The sequence below is a fragment of the Caretta caretta genome, chromosome 18, assembly GCF_965140235.1.
Source record: "Caretta caretta isolate rCarCar2 chromosome 18, rCarCar1.hap1, whole genome shotgun sequence".
NCBI classification, from domain to species: Eukaryota; Metazoa; Chordata; order Testudines; family Cheloniidae; genus Caretta; species Caretta caretta.
This window is the reverse complement of record NC_134223.1, coordinates 11,455,048-11,472,575: the sequence shown is the minus strand read 5'-3', so window position 1 is coordinate 11,472,575 and position 17,528 is coordinate 11,455,048. Positions and strand designations below refer to the sequence as shown.

Here is a 17,528-nt window from a genome sequence, read left to right as displayed (position 1 = left end):
GCAACTGACTCTTGCTGCTCCCTTAGGTGCTTGTTTCAGACACATCCCCCTGCGTGATGGGGCCTTGAACTGTCAGTGCCGTGTTCTGGTGAAGGCATCTTTCTCCTCCCCCACACCCCCAATGCACTGTGGCATAGGAGACATGACACATCAACTCTGCAGCGTGGTTTGAGGTTTGGCCAAAAGTCTCATTTAGCTTCATGCACCCCCCCCCTTAGTAGTAATGCTGGGGACAGGCACTTGTGCAGAATGGGCCTTTCCCACTGCCCAGCTAGGCCCTGGGGGGACTGAATCCTTGACCGCATGAGCTGCTAAGTTTAAATACAACTGATGCTGCCTGAGGGCTGTTTATTTTTTGAGCTAGTGCTGTGCTCAAGCCTCCCCCTAGCTGCAAGTGTACAGCAGTTTGAGACAAAGTCCCTGCTTGTGGTGCTCAGGGACCCACGGCTGGCCCCCCTGCCAGCAGCAGCTGTGTTCAAGGATGTGCATGCAGCACATCAGACTGACTCTGCCAGGCTGGACTCCCACTCCAGCTTGGAGAGACAGTTACAACATGGTTTGGCCTGATCTTGCAGCACAGAAGACAACACTGCACAATTGAGGAACATGATCAGACTGGTACAGAATGGTACAATAGATGGTACAGTCCCAGCAGTGTTGCAAAAGTGAACCATGTTTTAACTCTGTGAGACTTAGAGTGTTTACCCAGGTACCTCTACAGTGTAGGGATTAGGAGTAGTTCATCCTGGCCTGAGCTGTCGGGAAAAGGAAAAAGCTCACACACCAACCGTGCATCATGTTGTGACACTTTTAAGGTTTCCCTTGAATTACTATAAAGCATGAGTATCCACTGTTGGAGGGTGAAATCCCCAGCTCTGTTGGCCAGACTGTAGCAGGCTCAACCAGCTCTGTAGCCCAGCCCCCGTGGTAGGTTGTGCGCACACCCCCATCTGCACCTGTGGAGACGATGGGCTGTAAAATCCAGGGCCCTCAGCAGCTGGTGCATGAAACACACTAGCCCCAGTGCTACAAACTCCTACCAGCTTGGCCTGGCTAGCCCCACCCTTCACGGTAAACACTGCTCCCTATAAGCAATCTCACTGTCATCCTTGAGCATGGAGAGGATGTTGGCATGACTCTAAAAACCACCTTCAGCTGTGGTAGAGCTGAACTGAGCTAAAATACAAATCCAGTGCAGAGAGTGTGCACCCCATCTTATTGATCCAGAAATGAGGCATGCCTAGTGTCTGCTATTTATTAATTAATTCCTAATCACCAAACTAAAGATTAAACTGACCTGGAGAATTCCCTTATTCCCGTTCCTTTAAAAAACAAAAGGGGAGGGGGGGGTTTGGGAGAAAACTTGACCAAGTCTTTTAGACCATGTAGTGTCCAACTTCCCCAGCACGCTGTCTCTGCTGCAGTGAGTGGGTGAGTCTCCACTACGATCACATTGAAACAAACCCTGAAGAGGACACTGAAAAAGCAGCTCGATCGTTTCTTAGAATGCAGCCTACAGCTCTGCTGGGAGGTTCAGGTGGTTCTAGCTGCCATTAGCATATGAGAACAGACAGTGGGACATGTTTTGTTTGTAACAGAGAGGGGTGTTGGGAAGCCCCTGATGGAGTGTCTGGATCCATGTCATGCCGAGCCGGGCTCCTCTTGCCCCCGGCAGTTGTGCTGTCTGCAGTGAGTGGGTGGATGGACGGAGTGAGCGGCTGTGACTCACTGCTCCGTGGGACAGTTCAAGAGCTCGAAAGTGTCCTCCATGACCTGCCACAGGCAGTTCTCCAGCGGGAACTCGTTGTCCACCAGGTTGACCAAGTAGTAGTTGTCGTGGATGTACTGGATAATCATGCGAGAGGGAGACTCCTCTTCATACAGCTTAGCCCACTGCTCAATCCACAAAGCGAAGGCCTCATCCTGCCAGGACAAAGGCAGAGAGCATGGTACGGTCACCCCAAGCACATTCGTTACGGTAGCTGCGACTCCTACAATGTCATCTAGGGCAGCTAGTCTTGGGAGGGGAAGAGAGTGCGTATGGCTTCGCATCTGCCCCACCCCACAGCTGAGGAGCTGGGCAGTAAATCAATGCATCCTCCTGCTTTCTAGAAACCATGTGCGTGCATATTCTTTCACCAGTGCTGCTCAATACTGCCTCAGCCTCAACTGCTGTGGGAACTGGCCCAGAAATATGGGGGCTGGCACTCACGTCGCCCACTTCATATAGACGACAAATACATAATGGGGGAGGAGGGGGAAAATCTTGCAGTCCTCACTCAGGCAAAGCTTCCACTGCATAAGGACTAAAGAGCTCAGGATGGACTCCATCTAGGCACTAATGTGGTCCTGTGACTGTCCAGTGGGTCTTGATAAAGAAGAGACAAAAACCGCTAAACCCAACCTCTCTCTAACCACCGGGTGGGAATAAGTTCAATGTCAGCTGGCGTGGTGCTCTTACCTTCCAGTACATGAAGCTAACTGGATCCACAACCGTTGGCTGAATGATCTCTCTGCCTGGGAAGATGCCCCAGGTCACGGCGTTGGGCTGCAGATCAGGAGCATTGGTGATGTTTTCACCCTGCCAGGAGGAGGACGGGACATTGGAAGCGCCTTCTAGAGCAAGATGGTCCTGAGCGGGAAGTGGATGCAGTGGACCTGGTGCAAAGGTGCTTTTATAGGCACTACTTCCCTGAAATTAAACTACCCTCCATCAACCAAACGGTGAAAAGCCAACGGCTCAGGAAGGAGCTGCAGGGAATAGCTAGTGCTGCTTCGCCCTGTCCCATTACCAACTCCCATCTTCCTGCCCTGCTGGCAGACTCCCCCTCTCTCCTTAGGATTTAGGCCGCCTGCGTCTCTATGACGTGGCAGGAGGGAAGTGTTGGCTAAGCACACTCTTACCCGGACGTTGACAATGTGGTAATTCACTCGGAGCTCGTACTTCTTCATCTTCAGCACTTTAAGCAGGGCGGTGATGTTCTCGCTGGAGGTGAAGAATTCCAGGTATGCCTGCGTGGGCGGGAGGAAACAGAAGCCAAAACTCAGTGCAGTGCAGGGAAGGGAGGAACCAGTGGGGAAACCCAGCTGTTGAGGATTCATCCAGTTTTCTGAAGCCCCAGTAGCTAAAATGGGGGAGGTACTAAGAAGAATCCATCTATCCCACCCCTCGAGACAGGCCCATACTATCCCCATTTTCTAGATGGGGAAATGGAGGTAAGTCCGTGGTAGAGCTGGGAATGGCCAAAGAAACAAAGTGCCCAGCACACGGAGGTACCACAGGGCACAAGCCCAATGTATTAATAATCCTTTGCAGGCAGCCTCTTACCCATCCTCCTAGCTTCGGTTCTTCAGAGCGAAGGGGTGCAAAATCAAGTCTCCCTGTAGGCTCTGCAGTAGGGGATGCACCCAGGTAGCTAAGGCACAGCCTCCGCACCTGTCATTCCAGGCGCCCATAAAGCAGCAGGTGCCTGCTGTTTCTACAAGACTCAGGCTTGATATCTTTGTTCTGTGCTGCGCCCTAGTTGGCAATTTCACCCCCGTGGTCCGGTGAGCGAAGCCGCAGAGGGTTATCCCAGCTGGGCTCTAATGGGGGCCTGTTCACAGCAGCACCTCTTTTGTCTGGTGTCCTCTGTGTGTGCCTAACATAGCCTAATTCCTCGTTTTCCCCGTTGGCTGCTGCTCTGGGCTGGATTCAGCAACTGCCTCCCTCCTAACAGCACTAGCTCGGTTTCCTGGCCATTGTGTTGGATGATTGATTTCCTTGCTCCTGGGGAATCTTTCTCCACTCAACTGTATTTGCCATCTGCTGGCCCAGCGGCTTTAACAATCCAAATCCCTTTGAATTAGCTTGTATTGTTCCCCACCATGTGCTCTGCTCCCACTGTTTACCTTGATTATGGGGGACCCCACAATAATCATAATAATGATCCGGCCCACAGGACCATCCTGCCCGGCCCCTGAGCTCCTGGCCGGGGAGGCTCGTCCCTGGACCTTCCCCTGCTGTCCCCCTTCCCCTGCAGCCATGCGGCACAATGCTCTGGACGGCGGGGCTGCAGAGCCCGGCTTGACCCAGTGCTCTGCTGCGCGGTGCGGCTGCCCGTCTTGGTGCAGCCGTCCTGCCAGACACCGGTGCTCCAGGTAGCGCGGTAAGGGGGCAGGGAGCAGGGGGGGTTGGATAGAGGGCAGGGGAGTTCAGGGGGTGGGCAGGGGCGTGGATAGGGGTCAGGGTCGTCAGAGGGTGGGGAACAGGGGTTGAATGGGGGCAGGAGTCCTACAGAGGCAGTCAGGAAGGAGAGGAGGGATTGGATGGGGTGGTGGGGCACCGTCAGGGGACGGGGGGGTGGATGGGTTAGGGGTCCCGGGGGGGCAGTCAGGAGTGGAGGGTCCGGGGCCGGTCAGGGGACCGAGAGCAGGGGGGGTTGGATGGGGCAGGAGTCCTGGGAGGGCGATCGGGGGCAAGAAGTAGGGGGATCAGATAGGGGCGGGGGCCAGGCCATGCCTTGCTGTTTGGGGAGGTACAGCCTCCCCTAACCAGCCCTCCATACAATTTCAGAAACCCGATGCAGCCTTCAGACCAAAAAGTTTGCCCGCCCCAGGTCAGGGGACAGAGCGCTGATCTGGAAAGCCAGAGACCTGGGTTTTCTTCCTGGCTCTGTCACTAGTCAGCTGGGTAATCTTGGGCAAGCTATTTCCCCTCTCCGTGCCTCAGTTTCCCCATCTGTAAACAGGGGATAATCAGCCTTTGTAAAGCGCCTTGAGATCTGATGAGATATGCTATGTAAGAGTGAGGCATCCCTCTGAGTGAAACTGCAGGGAGAGTTCAGAGAAGCAGAATACCAAGACACACGCTGGAAGCTGACCAGGACACTGGGTTTAAGGTCATTAAAGATCCCCATGACTTTCTCAGTGTTCTATTTCATCCAAAGGACAGCACTTCCTGCGCCACCATGTGAGGCACTGGGTCAGGACTGGCTCAGAGGGAAGAGCGCCACCTCCTGGATACCCCTGCAGGCAGCACTTAAAGTGGGGCCTGATTCATGAGTGGATGGGAGGCATCCCAGGAAAACATAAGTAGCACTCTCCATCCCCAGATGTGAAACACTTCAAAGGCCGTTAAGTGGCACTGTCCCTATTTTACAGATGGGGAAATAGAGGTTCGTAGGTTAACTGGCTTGCCCAAGGCAACACAACAAGTCAGTGGAAGAGCTAGAAGTACAGTCCCAATCTCCTGCCAGATCTCCCTGCCTGCTCTTGCACAAGACGGCAGAGTCACAGCAAGCTGGCAGAAAATTCCCTTATTGGGCATATAGCCAGATGCTATCACTTCCTGTGGTGCAGGTTTTTGGAAAGTAATGAGCAGAAAGGTCTGGGAGGGAGCTCAGGGAATTTAAACTAGATGTGTCCTTAACCCAACAAACCCCAGCTCTGAAATAAGTAGCTTTGGAAAAGAGGGTGAATGGAAGAGGCTGGTACAGCAGCCTTGGGACACAGGCAATGGGGTAGGACTACCCAGATGGCAAAAGCCTGCCTTCCAGTGAGAGGCTTTATCTATCTATCCAAGAGGAGATTGACAGGTGACTGGACCATGGTCTAGAAGTGCCTAGGAGGAGAAGATTTCTGATGATAAAGGGCTCTTCAATCTTAGCAGGCAAAGGCGTCACAAGATCCAATGGCTGGAAGCTGAAGCTAGACAAATTCAGACTAGAAATCAAGTCCCATATTTTAACAGCGAGGGTAATTAGCTGCTGGAATGAATTATCTAGAGATGGGGTCATCATGTGAAGCTTCAAAAATCTAGGCTGGATCTCTTTCTACACAGGTACTTCTAGCTCAACCAGCTGATACCGGGCTGAATGCAGAAATCGAACAACGTTCTTTGATCTCCTGCATAAGAGACCAGACTAGATGCTAAGGGTCCTTTCTAGCTGTACACATCTATGGTTTAGTACCTTCTGGAAGACATAGCCCCCACTGGGCCCCCAGCCCACGATGGGGTCAGTGGACGGTCTGCCATTGATGTTTGGCTGGGAGTTGATGGTCAGGATTCCTCTTCTGTTCACCTTGTCCAGCTGCTCCTTCAAGAGGTTGGTTTCAGCAGCGAGAGGGTCGTCGTTCCAGGGCAGGCAGGTCACCTGCAGGAAGGAAAGAGGCTATCCATTACCATAACCTCACAGCACCAGGCAACGCCTCCTCAAACAAGACTCCAGTGGGTGCGGACATGGCTGCCCACCTCACAGGGCAGATGAGCTCGTGAGAGCACATCCCACAAGTGCTCTTAGCTTGTACAAGGCTGACAGCTCCCTTCTGGGTGCAAGTCAAAATCCCAGACAGCTTCTTTAAAGCCCTACATGGTCTAGGACAGTGGTCCCCAACCTTTCTTGTGGGAATAGCCTACTGGGCAGGCGCCAGACACCCCACCGCCGAAATGCTGCCGAGAAACGGCAACACTTCTCGGCGACATTTCCGCAGTGGGGAGTCCTGCGGGCGCACAAAAATGCCCTGGCAGGTGCCACATTGAGGATCCCTGGTCTAGGGCACCCTGTCCGAGACCCCTTTCAAACCAGGGGGGCTTTCCAGCTTGCGGTCCCCAAGGCTGAACTCATGGGGGTTGTCCCTTCTTACCAGGTGCGCCACTACTCTGATCTTAGCCCTTTCACAGCACAAGGACATCTTTATCCAGGCTTGTTCCTAGCTCCCCCGTGCTGAGAGTCCCCTCCCCCGCGGTCACAGAGTGGGTTTGGCAGAGGACTGCCCTGACCCCCTGTGTAAAGGAATGTCACAGGGCGCTTGACACCTTTGAGATAAGCACCACTGTCTCTCTCTGAGCCAGTCCTTGTTGGGTGCTGCCCTGCCCCACTCTCCAATGAGCCTCCCCCTCTGTTCTCAGCCCCAGGCCTTCACTCACCTTGTGCCCCTCCCCGTTGGGCTCGCCGGAGATGTAAAAGGTGAACACCTCGAAGACGCTCTCCTCACTCGTCAGCTCCTCCCCCCACATCTTCAGGAGCTCCTCCCGTGGCGACTTGCTTTTCAGGTAGAAGAGGTAATAGTCCTTCAGCTCGCCGAAGGCTGGCGAGGAAGAGTTCCCCCTGCGGGATGGCCCAGAGAGACTAGGTGTACATGCTGCCTGTGGTGGAACGTGACCTGCTTGACTGTTCCAGCGGGTGGGGAAAAAGCCACCCCCCAAGGTGCGGGGGGAGAGCAGCAAATACGATCCACCAGAGATCTGCGCCCCACCACGTTGGGGCCACCCACTCAACCCCACCCAGCAGCTCATCCCCTCATGCAGCTCTGAGCTACTGGGCACCACCAGAGGTTCTCCTAGCAAAGTATCACCAGATGGGCTCAGTGACGGGACTCCAAAAGGGTCTTGAAACGAGTCCAGCAGCCTCTGCCTGTCCTACAGAGACGCCTTCCATTTCAAGTGATGTCGGAGCGGATGGTCCCATTACTCAAATGGCTTCCTGCTCCACTCCCCACCGGCTCCAGCCCCCTTTGGCCTAGGCCAGAGACTCACCAGCGACCATTGGGGAAATCATCCCATTCCTGAGTTCGGTGAATGTAGCTCTTTGGCCTGGAGGCCCAGAAAATAGGCCGGACGTCTTCGACTCTTCTCTTGGGGTGGGCGCTGACTGCCCAGGGCAGAGGCCGCCTTGGGGGAAAATAGAGATTATTAGGATGGCTTCTCTGTAACGGATTCCCTGCTTCGGGACTGAAAGCACCGTGAGTAAATGCGTTTTACGAGAGAGGCAGGGTTCTGGGGCAGGCTGAACGGCAAGGGCTGAATCAGAATTGAGAGTCGTCGCTGCATCCAGAGAGGCACTTCCCTCCAGAGCGGACACCTCTCCTCCATTCAGGAGATGGCGGCTCATGCCAAGGCATTCATTATCCCCCTCTCGCGTATGCTCCCAGGCAGCTGGGCAGTTTGTTAAAGATGAAATACACAGGATGGGCACCTGCCCTTTTCTGGGGGCTAGACAGGCCTGAAAGGTTGGCTATTTTTAAAGAAAAAAAGACCCCAATGTTTGTGTCTCCCACCCTTGCTGGACAGCCCCCTGCTTGACTATTGAACATTTTCTCTACTGCTGCCGGAGATCACAGTAGGACCTTACTCAGCACTTAACACCAACAGGCGGGGAAGATGAAAAGTTCTTGTCTCCTGGCTGCTCGTCAGGCATTTACGTTAAGTGTTTGCCCAAAAAACCCCAAACAAACAAAGCCACAACAAACCCACACATACACCACAAAACAAACCCCGCCAATAGGTTTAACCAGTCCAACTACAAACCACCTTCCCCTCAATTGCTGCAGCTCTCACCCCCTTGGTACTTAGAGGTCACAATCCTCCCAGCTTTCCAGTCACCCACAGAGTACTCCAGGGAAGGCCGGACCGAAATATCTAATGTATCGATACAAACAGAAGGAGAGGGTGGCGGTGTGCGGGTGGAAAGCCACCAGCTCTTTTTCTTTCCTTTACAGGTCATATCTCTTGAAGGTGCAGCTGTGACAGGAGGAAGATGCCCCAGGAGTAGCTCTCTGCTCACCTGGGATCCTCTTTCCAAATGCCCAGACGTTTGAGGATTTCAGTGGTGGCCACTTCTCTGTTGAGGGTGTAGAAATGCAGGCCGGACACCATGCCGCTGTCCAGCAGCTCCCGGCACATGGACGCCGCCAACTCCACCCCGTAGTTCCGGATGGCTGCGTCGTTGTCCTTGATGGGCTCGATCACTTCTTTGATCTCCTGCGGCACCTCGAGTTTGGAGAGCTTCACGAGCTGGCGCAGAGAATGGTAACCCTGGGCATGGGATACAAGGGGAATAGGGAAGGGTAATACCCAAGGGAAAGGGTCAAGGCTGCTAACGAGGTCTCTCAATTTTCAGACCAGATCTGCTCCCCAGCCAGTTGACAAGGTAACATCTGTACCAGGAAAGAGTTTTTATAGTAGTCAAAACAGTAGACTTTGAATCAGGACTCCTGGGTTCTGTTCCCATCTTTATCACTGACTTTTAGTGCAACCTCAGACAAATCACTTTAACCTGTCTACACTCCATTCCCCCTGTCCCCAATCTTTAAAAAGGGGGAAGTATTTACCCCCTTCAAAGGGGGCAGGCAATTGGGGGGGTGGGAGCGGGGGTTAATTCATGTCTGAAAAGCACTCGAGACCCCCACAGGCAAGGCAGAAGCGTAAAGAGAATGCAAAGCTCCCAGCCGCTGTTCTGTACTGTAGCATCCCGGCTGGTGTCTTTAGACTGTAAAACTCTTCAGGGAAGAGACATGCGGTTATTGGCTTGGCACTGTTCAGCCAATGGCTCCAGTTTACCCATTGCATCGTGCTACGCATGCTTATTGACATGCCTAATAAAGACCTCCTGGAAAGGTGGCTCCCACCATCCTTCCATTACTTTGTTCTGCTATGTTTTCGCTTTGCAGGGACAAGAGTCAGACAACAGTCAGCACCCTCATCTCCCAGTGACTTAGAGCTTTAGTGGAGAGTGCTTGGGAGCTGGCAAGATTTAGCTCAAAAATCCAGCCATGAACCCCTCCTGGCTGCTCACTTCGCCCTCCTGGCAAGGGCTGGGGATCTCACCTGTATGGGAAAGATGCCAGGTACGATGGGGCAGGTGATGCCAATGGCCTGACAGTCCTTCATGAACGCAAGGAAGGTCTCGGACCTGAAGAAGAGCTGCGTGATGATGAAGTCAGCACCAGCAGAGACTTTCTCTTTCAGGTGCCTCAGGTCAGCTTCGTAGCTCTCGGCTTCAGGGTGGCCCTTGGGGTAACCTTCAGAGAGAAGAGGAGGAGCTGAGCCAGGAGGCAGCCGGCTCACTCTTCCAGAGCCTCAGTCATGCTGGGGCATCAAACATCTGAACCGTCCAGCACCCACAAGCCGTCGCTCAGAGTCCTGCCAGCACAGTCTGGTCCCCACGGTCAGAGGCAAACCCTGCCACAGCTGGCCCATAAAAAGATGCGTTTACCTGCCACGCAGATGTCAAAATAGTCATCGAACTCGCAGCGAATGTGCTTCACCAAGTCGATGGCGTAGTTGAAGCCTTCCACCTCTTCCTCCCACTCCTCGCCAATGGGATCTGCGTGAGGAGACATGGAGACGGGTCTGACCCAGGGCCTGTGTATAGCAAAGCTCAACCAGCGCTAGATGGGCCGCCCATTAGAGAAGAAGAGGAAATGGAGTCTCCAAGTTCACTGGCTTCCTTACTTGGTTCCACCCATGGGCCCTTCACCTCCCCCCCGAGATGGAGACACCACGCCTTCTGGGTCAGGGTTAACTCCTCTCAGCCTTAATCCAGAGGCCTGAGGCAACAGGGAGAACAGATTCAGACAGATGCTTAACCACATGGCCCCAGAACTGGGAGGGATGTTAGATCGCCAGGTTGGTTCATTCCAGCTCCTCCCACAGAAGAATCGCTCGCTGGAGGTGAGGGTAACTCTGGCATTATCCCCAGAGCAGAGAGGAATGCTCACCTCCTCGCAGCGCCATGATGTTCTTCAGCCCCAGACGCTTGGCCTTCTGCAGGTGCCCTGTGATCTCCTCCTTGGTCTGGTTGCAACATGTCATGTGCAAGACGGTCTCCAGGCCACAGTAGTTGACGGCCGTGTTGGCGATGATCATGGAGGAGGTCTCCTTGTCAGAGCCTGGGTCCCCTGCCGGGTGCCAAGTCACATCAATGAAGAGGGGGCCGCCCATCCCCATGCGGTCAAACCTGCAGATTAGAACAGAAGCAGTTTATTGCTAGCCTCTGGGGGTGCTGCCACCCGCACGCCTGGGATATCGCACTCAGCGCCAGGCACCTCACTACCAGACAGCGTGTGGCAGACGGGAGGGAATTTGGATCAGAGCAGCAAGAACAATTACTAGGCTGAAGCAGCCACCTCAGGAGAAGAGACCAAGAGCTAACTCGCTCCAGGTTGGTGAAGGAACCACTAAGGGCCACTGGCAGATCAACACCACAGAGGCGAGACCATGTTCAGGGATAGCCAAATAGGTGGAACTAGCAGTTTGGGCAAGATATTTTTTTTAAAAGAGGGGGAATTCTAGGTTGGATCTACCAGAAGCTTCCTCCCAGCCACATCTAGGAGGCTGTGGCATCATCTTCCAAAGGAGAAGGTGGCAGGCCCGTGGCTATGATACGCATCTAGGGAATAGGGTACAATGGGGACTACTGGGAATAAGCAGGCGCTGCTGGGGCCATTGGGAGGGGAACTAATAGGTCTAATCCAAGTCCAGATTCCAAACGGAGGCCTGCTCCAGATGCCAGAGACTCCCCTGCCTTCAGCGCTGCTGCACTTGCTTACCCCAGGCTGGAACCTGGCCATGGCATGGAAAGCAGGGGCCTGCTATCTCATTAGCACAGCACGGAGGTTTTCAAACCACACCTTTCCCTTTCGATGTTGCCATGATGATTTGTGACCAGAGATGCCCTTTCTGCACGGGCTGGGCACAAGAGGCAGAGCGTTCACGTTACACAGCACTGCAGGGGTTTGGCCTGGACACACAGGGAGAGACTTCCACCAGGATGGGGAAAAGATCGGGGCCTAAAGCAAAGCATCTAGATGACCGGAAAGCAAGCAGGATTCATGTCGCCAAGGCCATGGGCCCCGCAAGACTAGACCAGCCACCGGTCCATCTAGTTTGGTCATTGCCAGGGGCAAAAACTAATACATGATGCTTCCTGGAGAGACACCCATACATACCCCACCAATGCACCTACCAGATCCTGCACACTAAGCAAGTGGAGGATTCCTTTCTGCCCCCCTGCCTGACCCCACAGTGATCAGCTCAGACTCTAAAGCATGAGAGTGGATTCACCTTTAGCAGGAATATGTTCGCATACAAAATGATCCAGCCCCCTTAGTAATCTCACCATGGTGTTTAACTCTACAGGGATGCAAAGATGAATTACCTGGAGTCCATCACCCTTCTCAGCAGGGAAGCACAGAACCATTACCTGCTTCTTCACCTGGAAGGGAGACAGAGCACAGGCCTGAACCGGCTCTATCAGGCTGTCCCCCAGTCAAAGCCATCACACCTCCTCCCCGTTCCCCCCACCCCACAGGGCTCACCTGGAGATCAGATTGACCGCACCATTGGCCGTCCGCGGGGGGAAGAACTCCAAGGAGAACCACTTGTCCCCGGAGTCGTATCGCCGGCGCATCTTCTCCCGCAGCCGCTCATGGCGCTCAGCATCCAGGACCGGGGTGGAGCATCGCGAGCTGTCCTTGGAGCTCTCACTGCCGCTGCTGCTGCCCTCCGACCTGGAACTGGCACTCCCACTGCTGGCGCTGTGGGGCTCGTTGACCATGATGCGCTCTCTGGGAGGGGGCGAGGGGAGGAGGGTGGGTGTCACTGCCTAGGGGCTTTTGTGGGGTGACTAGGAAGGCAGTTTATGGGAGGCTGCTCCAAGCAGGAGCTGGAAGAGGGTGCCGGAAGACAAGGGGGATCACAGGGCACAGGATGTAGGAGGAATGCATGTTGCCTCCCTGTTGTCAACGATCCACCACACTTGAAGATTTCAGTGGGGCTGGAAGGAGACTCAGGAGTTGTTAATCACTCCACACCCTCCCTTCCCTGAACTCTCCGTCCATGTCTGCTCAATGGTTTTTAACAGTACAGAAATCCCACCGAGCAGTGATAAGATCTGAGGAGCAGCAATGGGTCCTGAGCCCCCACCAGAACAGCAGGGCCAGCTGAATGACCTTGGCGCCTGCTAATGCTCCCAAGGAGTTCTGGCGGGTATGGCAGTCCCTGCCTCCAAACTAGCTCCTACAAGACCCTAGTCAGCCCTACTTAGCAGCTGCGCGTGGAGATCAGCCTGAGTATGCAGTGATGGAGAGCAGTCAGTGGACCTTATTCACCCCGGTGTAACTCTGCTAAAGCCTAAAGTTAAACAGGAGTGATTTTGTCCCTCATCGGAATCAGTAGGTTTAAGAGTTTCTTTCTGAACTTTCAAATGCTTTACAATTTATTTACCGCAGCGTCCTCGTGCAGCTCGTGAAGGTCAGTCTGACCTTCTGGACAGGGACTGGGGTTGCCAGCAGCTCTGTCCAGAGTGGGCTGCGTCCAGCCACCTCTCTAGCACAAGATGTGCCCACAGCAGGGCCATGCTGTCTCTCTTCTGTTTATTCCCAAACAGCAATGTTTCTTAAAATAGCTTGGGGAGAGAGGCTGGATCACTACCCTCAGAACCCTGCCCTCAAGCCCATAGTCTTCTTCTCTGTCAGAAGTCAGATGGAAAAGTCCAGCACGGTCAGCTAGTCACAACGGCCTGACATGTGCCATGTGTGTTACCTAGTGCTGTGTCCAGTCTGGCATCACAAGAATCTGCCTTCAGCTGAGAACTCTCCCATCACCCAGCATTCCTTTCGAATGAGATTCTCCCCATCCTGCATTCCCCTCTACACACAGCCTCCTTGTCCATGCACTCAGCATTCCCGTCCCTTGAGAACCTCTTCCCAAAACACCATGCTGGAATGCCTGGATGCAAGCTAGGAAAAGTCCTCTTGTCTGCCAGGGCGGCCAAAGGGAATGTAGTTATTCCTTGGGGGACAAGCTGCCAATCAGCCCCCTTCAAAATGGGGATGAACTGACTGACTGGCAAGTCTAACCTGAGCCCGGGAATGAAAACAGCCTGGCCTGCTGCTGGTCTTGTAGCAAGATCAGCACTTTACACTTGCTTTACAGATGGCGACGCAGAGATGCAGGGAGATGAAGTGACATGCCCAAAGACACACAGCAAGTCAGTGGCAGAGCTGGGAACAGACTCCAGGCCTCTTAACTCCCAATTCGGAGCATGGCTCCCTGGCCTAGAGGGCCTTGATAAGTGTCTCTTCTCAGCTGCTCTCCACCCGGTGCTTTGGAAAGAAGGAGCATACAGTCCAGCTCATCCCAGGACAGGCTGCTTTAACTTCTGTTTGGAGGAAGCGACAGCACAAATCCTGTACTTATGGCACCACCTGTCCATGTCACCCAAACCAGCCACGGGTAGGTGGACTTTGCTCCTCCTTTGCTGCTTGCATGAGGGCTCAGGCTGAAAGGCTCAGGAGAAAGGCTTAGTCTCGCCTCTGGGGACCCGTCCAGCTGGCAGGAGTTGTGAAAAAGGAGCAGGGAGGCTGCTGATGCTGGGCCTCCAATCTCTTGTGTGCATACAGACCAGATGTGTGTACAGAGCAGTCACAGGAACAATTACAACTGGAGCAGAAACAACCAAAAGCAGCATAATCCTGGCGTTCAGTAACTGAGAAGTGAAGCCCGATCCTCTCCACTCCCACCATCATTGTTCTAACCCACAGCACAGAAGTGGGTGTTAGTGGTTAGCCCAGTGGTTCTCAACCCACAGCCCAGTCAGCACAGCTGCGGCCCATGCGACATCCTCAGGGGCCAACATAGGTCGTATTGGATGCAGTCCACAATGGTAAATAGGTTGAGAACCACTGGGTTAGACCAAAGGTACTGACTGGGAATCCTAACTCATGGGGTCTCTTCCCAGCTCTGTTACTGAGTTGCTGCAGTTCCTTGGGCAAGTCACATATGTGCCTCAGTTTCCCTATCTGGGATTATATCTCCACCTCCAGGGAAGGGTTGAGGCTTCATTCATTAGGGTCTGTACTGTGCTTTGAGGCCCTCTGCTGAAAGGGGCAAGAGGAGGACAATTGATTATTGTAAGCCTGGAAAAGGAGCCTGCAGATAAGGTATCTCCACCAGCAATATGCCAGGCCACGCCCTCATCCTCAGATTCAATAAGGGCTTATTGGCAAGAGAAGCCAGACAAGGGCCGGTAACAGGTGAGAGACAATCATCTACCCAGCCTCTGCCTTCACCGTAGGTTTCGTTCATTCCCTGTATCCACTGGCTGTTATTGATGTGATTGCTTGGGTTTGCACAGCCGCAGGGGAGACAGCAAGGAGAGGTTGGAGAGCAAGAGCATTAGCAGGAGAGAGGATAATAGCTCACACGGCCTCAGTAACTAATGGAGTTACAAGGGGAAAGGTGGCTGGAGATAGAAGGCCCTGAGGCTGGGACTTGCTGCTCTGTGAAGTCAGGAGGTGAAAAGTTTCAGAGAGGCAAAAATCTTCGCCCAGGCTTCAGAGCCAGACCCCGTGGTGGTGAAAGAGGAGATAACGTGGCTTTTCTTCCAAGGACTGGATCGGGACAGCTTGGCCCCCGGCCACACTAATCAGTTATTCACCTTAAATAACCCCCAAGGCAAGTACAAGAAGGAGCATATGAGTACATGCCTAGCTGCTCAGACAGATTGTCCCTCCCCCAAGCAGAGCAGAACTAACAACCAAAACAGGGTGCTGCCAGGCAGGGCTTGTGATGGACATTACTTCCCAGCTTTGGGATGGGAGGTGTAGGAGGCATCCTGGCTGGGTCCCACATTCCCCTGACCCTGGGGGAGCAGTCCACTCTCCCAGGTCTCCTGAGCCAGGTGCACCTCTCCCCTGTGCATCTTAAGCCAGGCAGCCTAACACAGTGGTTCTCAACCAGGGGTACTTATACCCCTGGGGGTACGCAGAGGTCTTCCAGTGGGTACATCAACTCATCTAGAGATTTGCCTAGTTTTACAACATGCTACATAAAAAGTGTAGCGAAGTCCGTACAAACTAAAATTTAATACAGACAATGACTTTATACTGAAATATGTCATATTAAGAAATATATAAGAAATATATTTATATTCTGATTTATTTTATAACTATATTGTAAAAATGAGAAAGTAAAAGCAATTTTTTAGTAATAATGTACTGTGACACTTTTTTGTACTTTTATGTCTGATTTTTGTCAGCAAGCGGTTTTTAAGTGAGGGGAAACTTGGGGGTATGCAAGACAAATCAGACTCCTGAAAAGGGGACAGGAGTCTGGAAAGGCTGAGAGTACTGTACAGATTAAGGAAGGGGAGGCCAGGACTCCAGGGTTCTAATCTCAGCTCTCCCACTGACTGTGATCCCTCTGTTTCCCCATCTGTAAAATGGAACTAATATTATTTCTAATAATGGGGGTGGGGGGTATTGTCCATCTCTATCAGCCCACAAGCCCCTTTCCCCTACTTCCAAACAGGCAACTGCTGCCAGCCTAGGGAGGCTGGGTCCATGCCAGTTTGCCTATACTCCAGAATGAAGATATCCCCATAAGGGCTGGAGTACAGCTGGTCAGAAAGATTCCCTAAAATAAAAAAAAACCTAAACATTTTGGGGGAAACTGGGGAGGGGGTGTTTCGAATCTGCTGATTCATCAATTGAGCCATTTTACAGGAACAGTTCAGTTACCACTGTCTGGACAGTTTGTAGGCAACCTGCATAGGCTTCTTGTCAACTCCCAGGCTGGGCTCCTTGCCAACCTGCTTGGAAGTCAGTCAGGGCTTGCTCCACTGCAGCCAGCCTGGGAGCACATTTCATTTGGGAAACACCCTGGTTCAGTTTCCAAAACAAAACACTGTGAAATTTCAGTTCAGTGAAAATTGTCAGGTTTTCACCGTTTTGTGCCAGTCCTGCACAGGGAACTTTTTTGAAATCTCAAACCTTTCCTCTGGGCGGAACAACAGTTTCCCACCCAGCTCAAGGCAGGAGTCTCCCTCTCTTTTCACCTAAATCTCCCCCTTCCCTGGTTCTGCGCTGTCCTGCCTCGGGGCTCCCTTGGGCTCTGGGTGCTCACTGTGTGTCTCCGAGCCTATTCTGTGTGTCCCCTATTCTTTCAGCTCCACCCCTGCAATGCATCTGAGCTCCCCCACCAAGCCTGCCCAGAGATGGGGGCCTGATCCGGGGTCTCTCCCCCACGCACGCACCCAGCCCGGGGATGGGGGCCTGATCCGGGGTCTCTCCCCCACGCACGCACCCAGCCCGGGGATGGGGGGGGGCTGATCCGGGGTCTCTCCCCCACGCGCGGACCCAGCCCGGGGATGGGGGGGGGGCTGATCCGGGGTCTCTCCCCCACGCACGCACCCAGCCCGGGGATGGGGGGCCTGATCCGGGGTCTCTCCCCCCACGCGCGGACCCAGCCCGGGGATGGGGGGGCTGATCCGGGGTCTCCCCCCCACGCACGCACCCAGCCCGGGGATGGGGGGGGCTGATCCGCGGTCTCCCCCCACGCACGCACCCAGCCTGGGGATGGGGGGGCTGATCCGGGGTCTCCCCCCACGCGCGGACCCAGCCCGGGGATGGGGGGGCTGATCCGGGGTCTCCCCCCACGCGCGCACCCAGCCCGGGGATGGGGGGCCTGATCCGGGGTCTCTCCCCCACGCGCGGACCCAGCCCGGGGATGGGGGGCCTGATCCGGGGTCTCCCCCCACGCGCGGACCCCGTACCCAGAGGGAGGAGCCAGGCCGCGCCGCCCGGATCCGGGCTCCCCCCGCACGTACCCCGGCCTCCAGCTGTCTCAGCTCCACCAAGTTCCTGCACGTGCCCGGTGCCACGGGAGCGCGCGTTAAATTCCTCTCCCCGGGGGAGGAGTCGCCCAGCGGGCCTCCCTCTCGTCACGTGACCCAGAACCCGCCATTCCCCCCGCCCACCTCACGCGT

The 17,528-nt window shown here is 54.2% G+C and overlaps 1 protein-coding gene across 3 annotated transcripts; it reads right to left on the bottom strand.

Annotated features, from left to right (window-relative positions):
• Nucleotides 1–1,241: 1,241 nt before the first annotated feature.
• Nucleotides 1,242–17,514, bottom strand: MTHFR (methylenetetrahydrofolate reductase). Of its 3 annotated transcripts, none has more exons than XM_048824657.2 (12): nucleotides 17,316–17,514; nucleotides 12,079–12,327; nucleotides 10,480–10,718; nucleotides 9,975–10,085; nucleotides 9,587–9,780; nucleotides 8,544–8,794; nucleotides 7,517–7,651; nucleotides 6,908–7,088; nucleotides 5,952–6,134; nucleotides 2,905–3,012; nucleotides 2,462–2,581; nucleotides 1,242–1,923 (listed from the first exon to the last, which is right to left on the bottom strand). In XM_048824657.2, the coding sequence occupies exons 2-12, from the start codon at nucleotides 12,315–12,317 to the stop codon at nucleotides 1,726–1,728; spliced, it is 1,959 nt and encodes a 652-aa protein (XP_048680614.1). In that variant the 5' UTR covers nucleotides 12,318–12,327; nucleotides 17,316–17,514; the 3' UTR covers nucleotides 1,242–1,725. The 3 variants fall into 3 exon arrangements, with proteins under 3 accessions (XP_048680614.1, XP_048680613.1, XP_048680616.1); XM_048824656.2 differs by having other exon boundaries at nucleotides 17,370–17,514; XM_048824659.2 differs by lacking the exon at nucleotides 17,316–17,514 and adding an exon at nucleotides 11,919–11,975 and having other exon boundaries at nucleotides 12,079–12,213.
• Nucleotides 17,515–17,528: the final 14 nt, after the last annotated feature.

Coding starts and splice junctions, on each gene's coding strand:
- MTHFR (XM_048824657.2), bottom strand. CDS start 12,317: ATGGTCAACGAGCCCCACAGCGCCAGCAGTGGGAGTGCCAGTTCCAGG. Junction 8,795..9,586: donor CTGGCATCTTTCCCATACAG/GTGAGATCCCCA, acceptor TCCCATGCCCAG/GGTTACCATTCTCTGCGCCA. Junction 6,135..6,907: donor CCAACGGGGAGGGGCACAAG/GTGAGTGAAGGC, acceptor TCCTTCCTGCAG/GTGACCTGCCTGCCCTGGAA.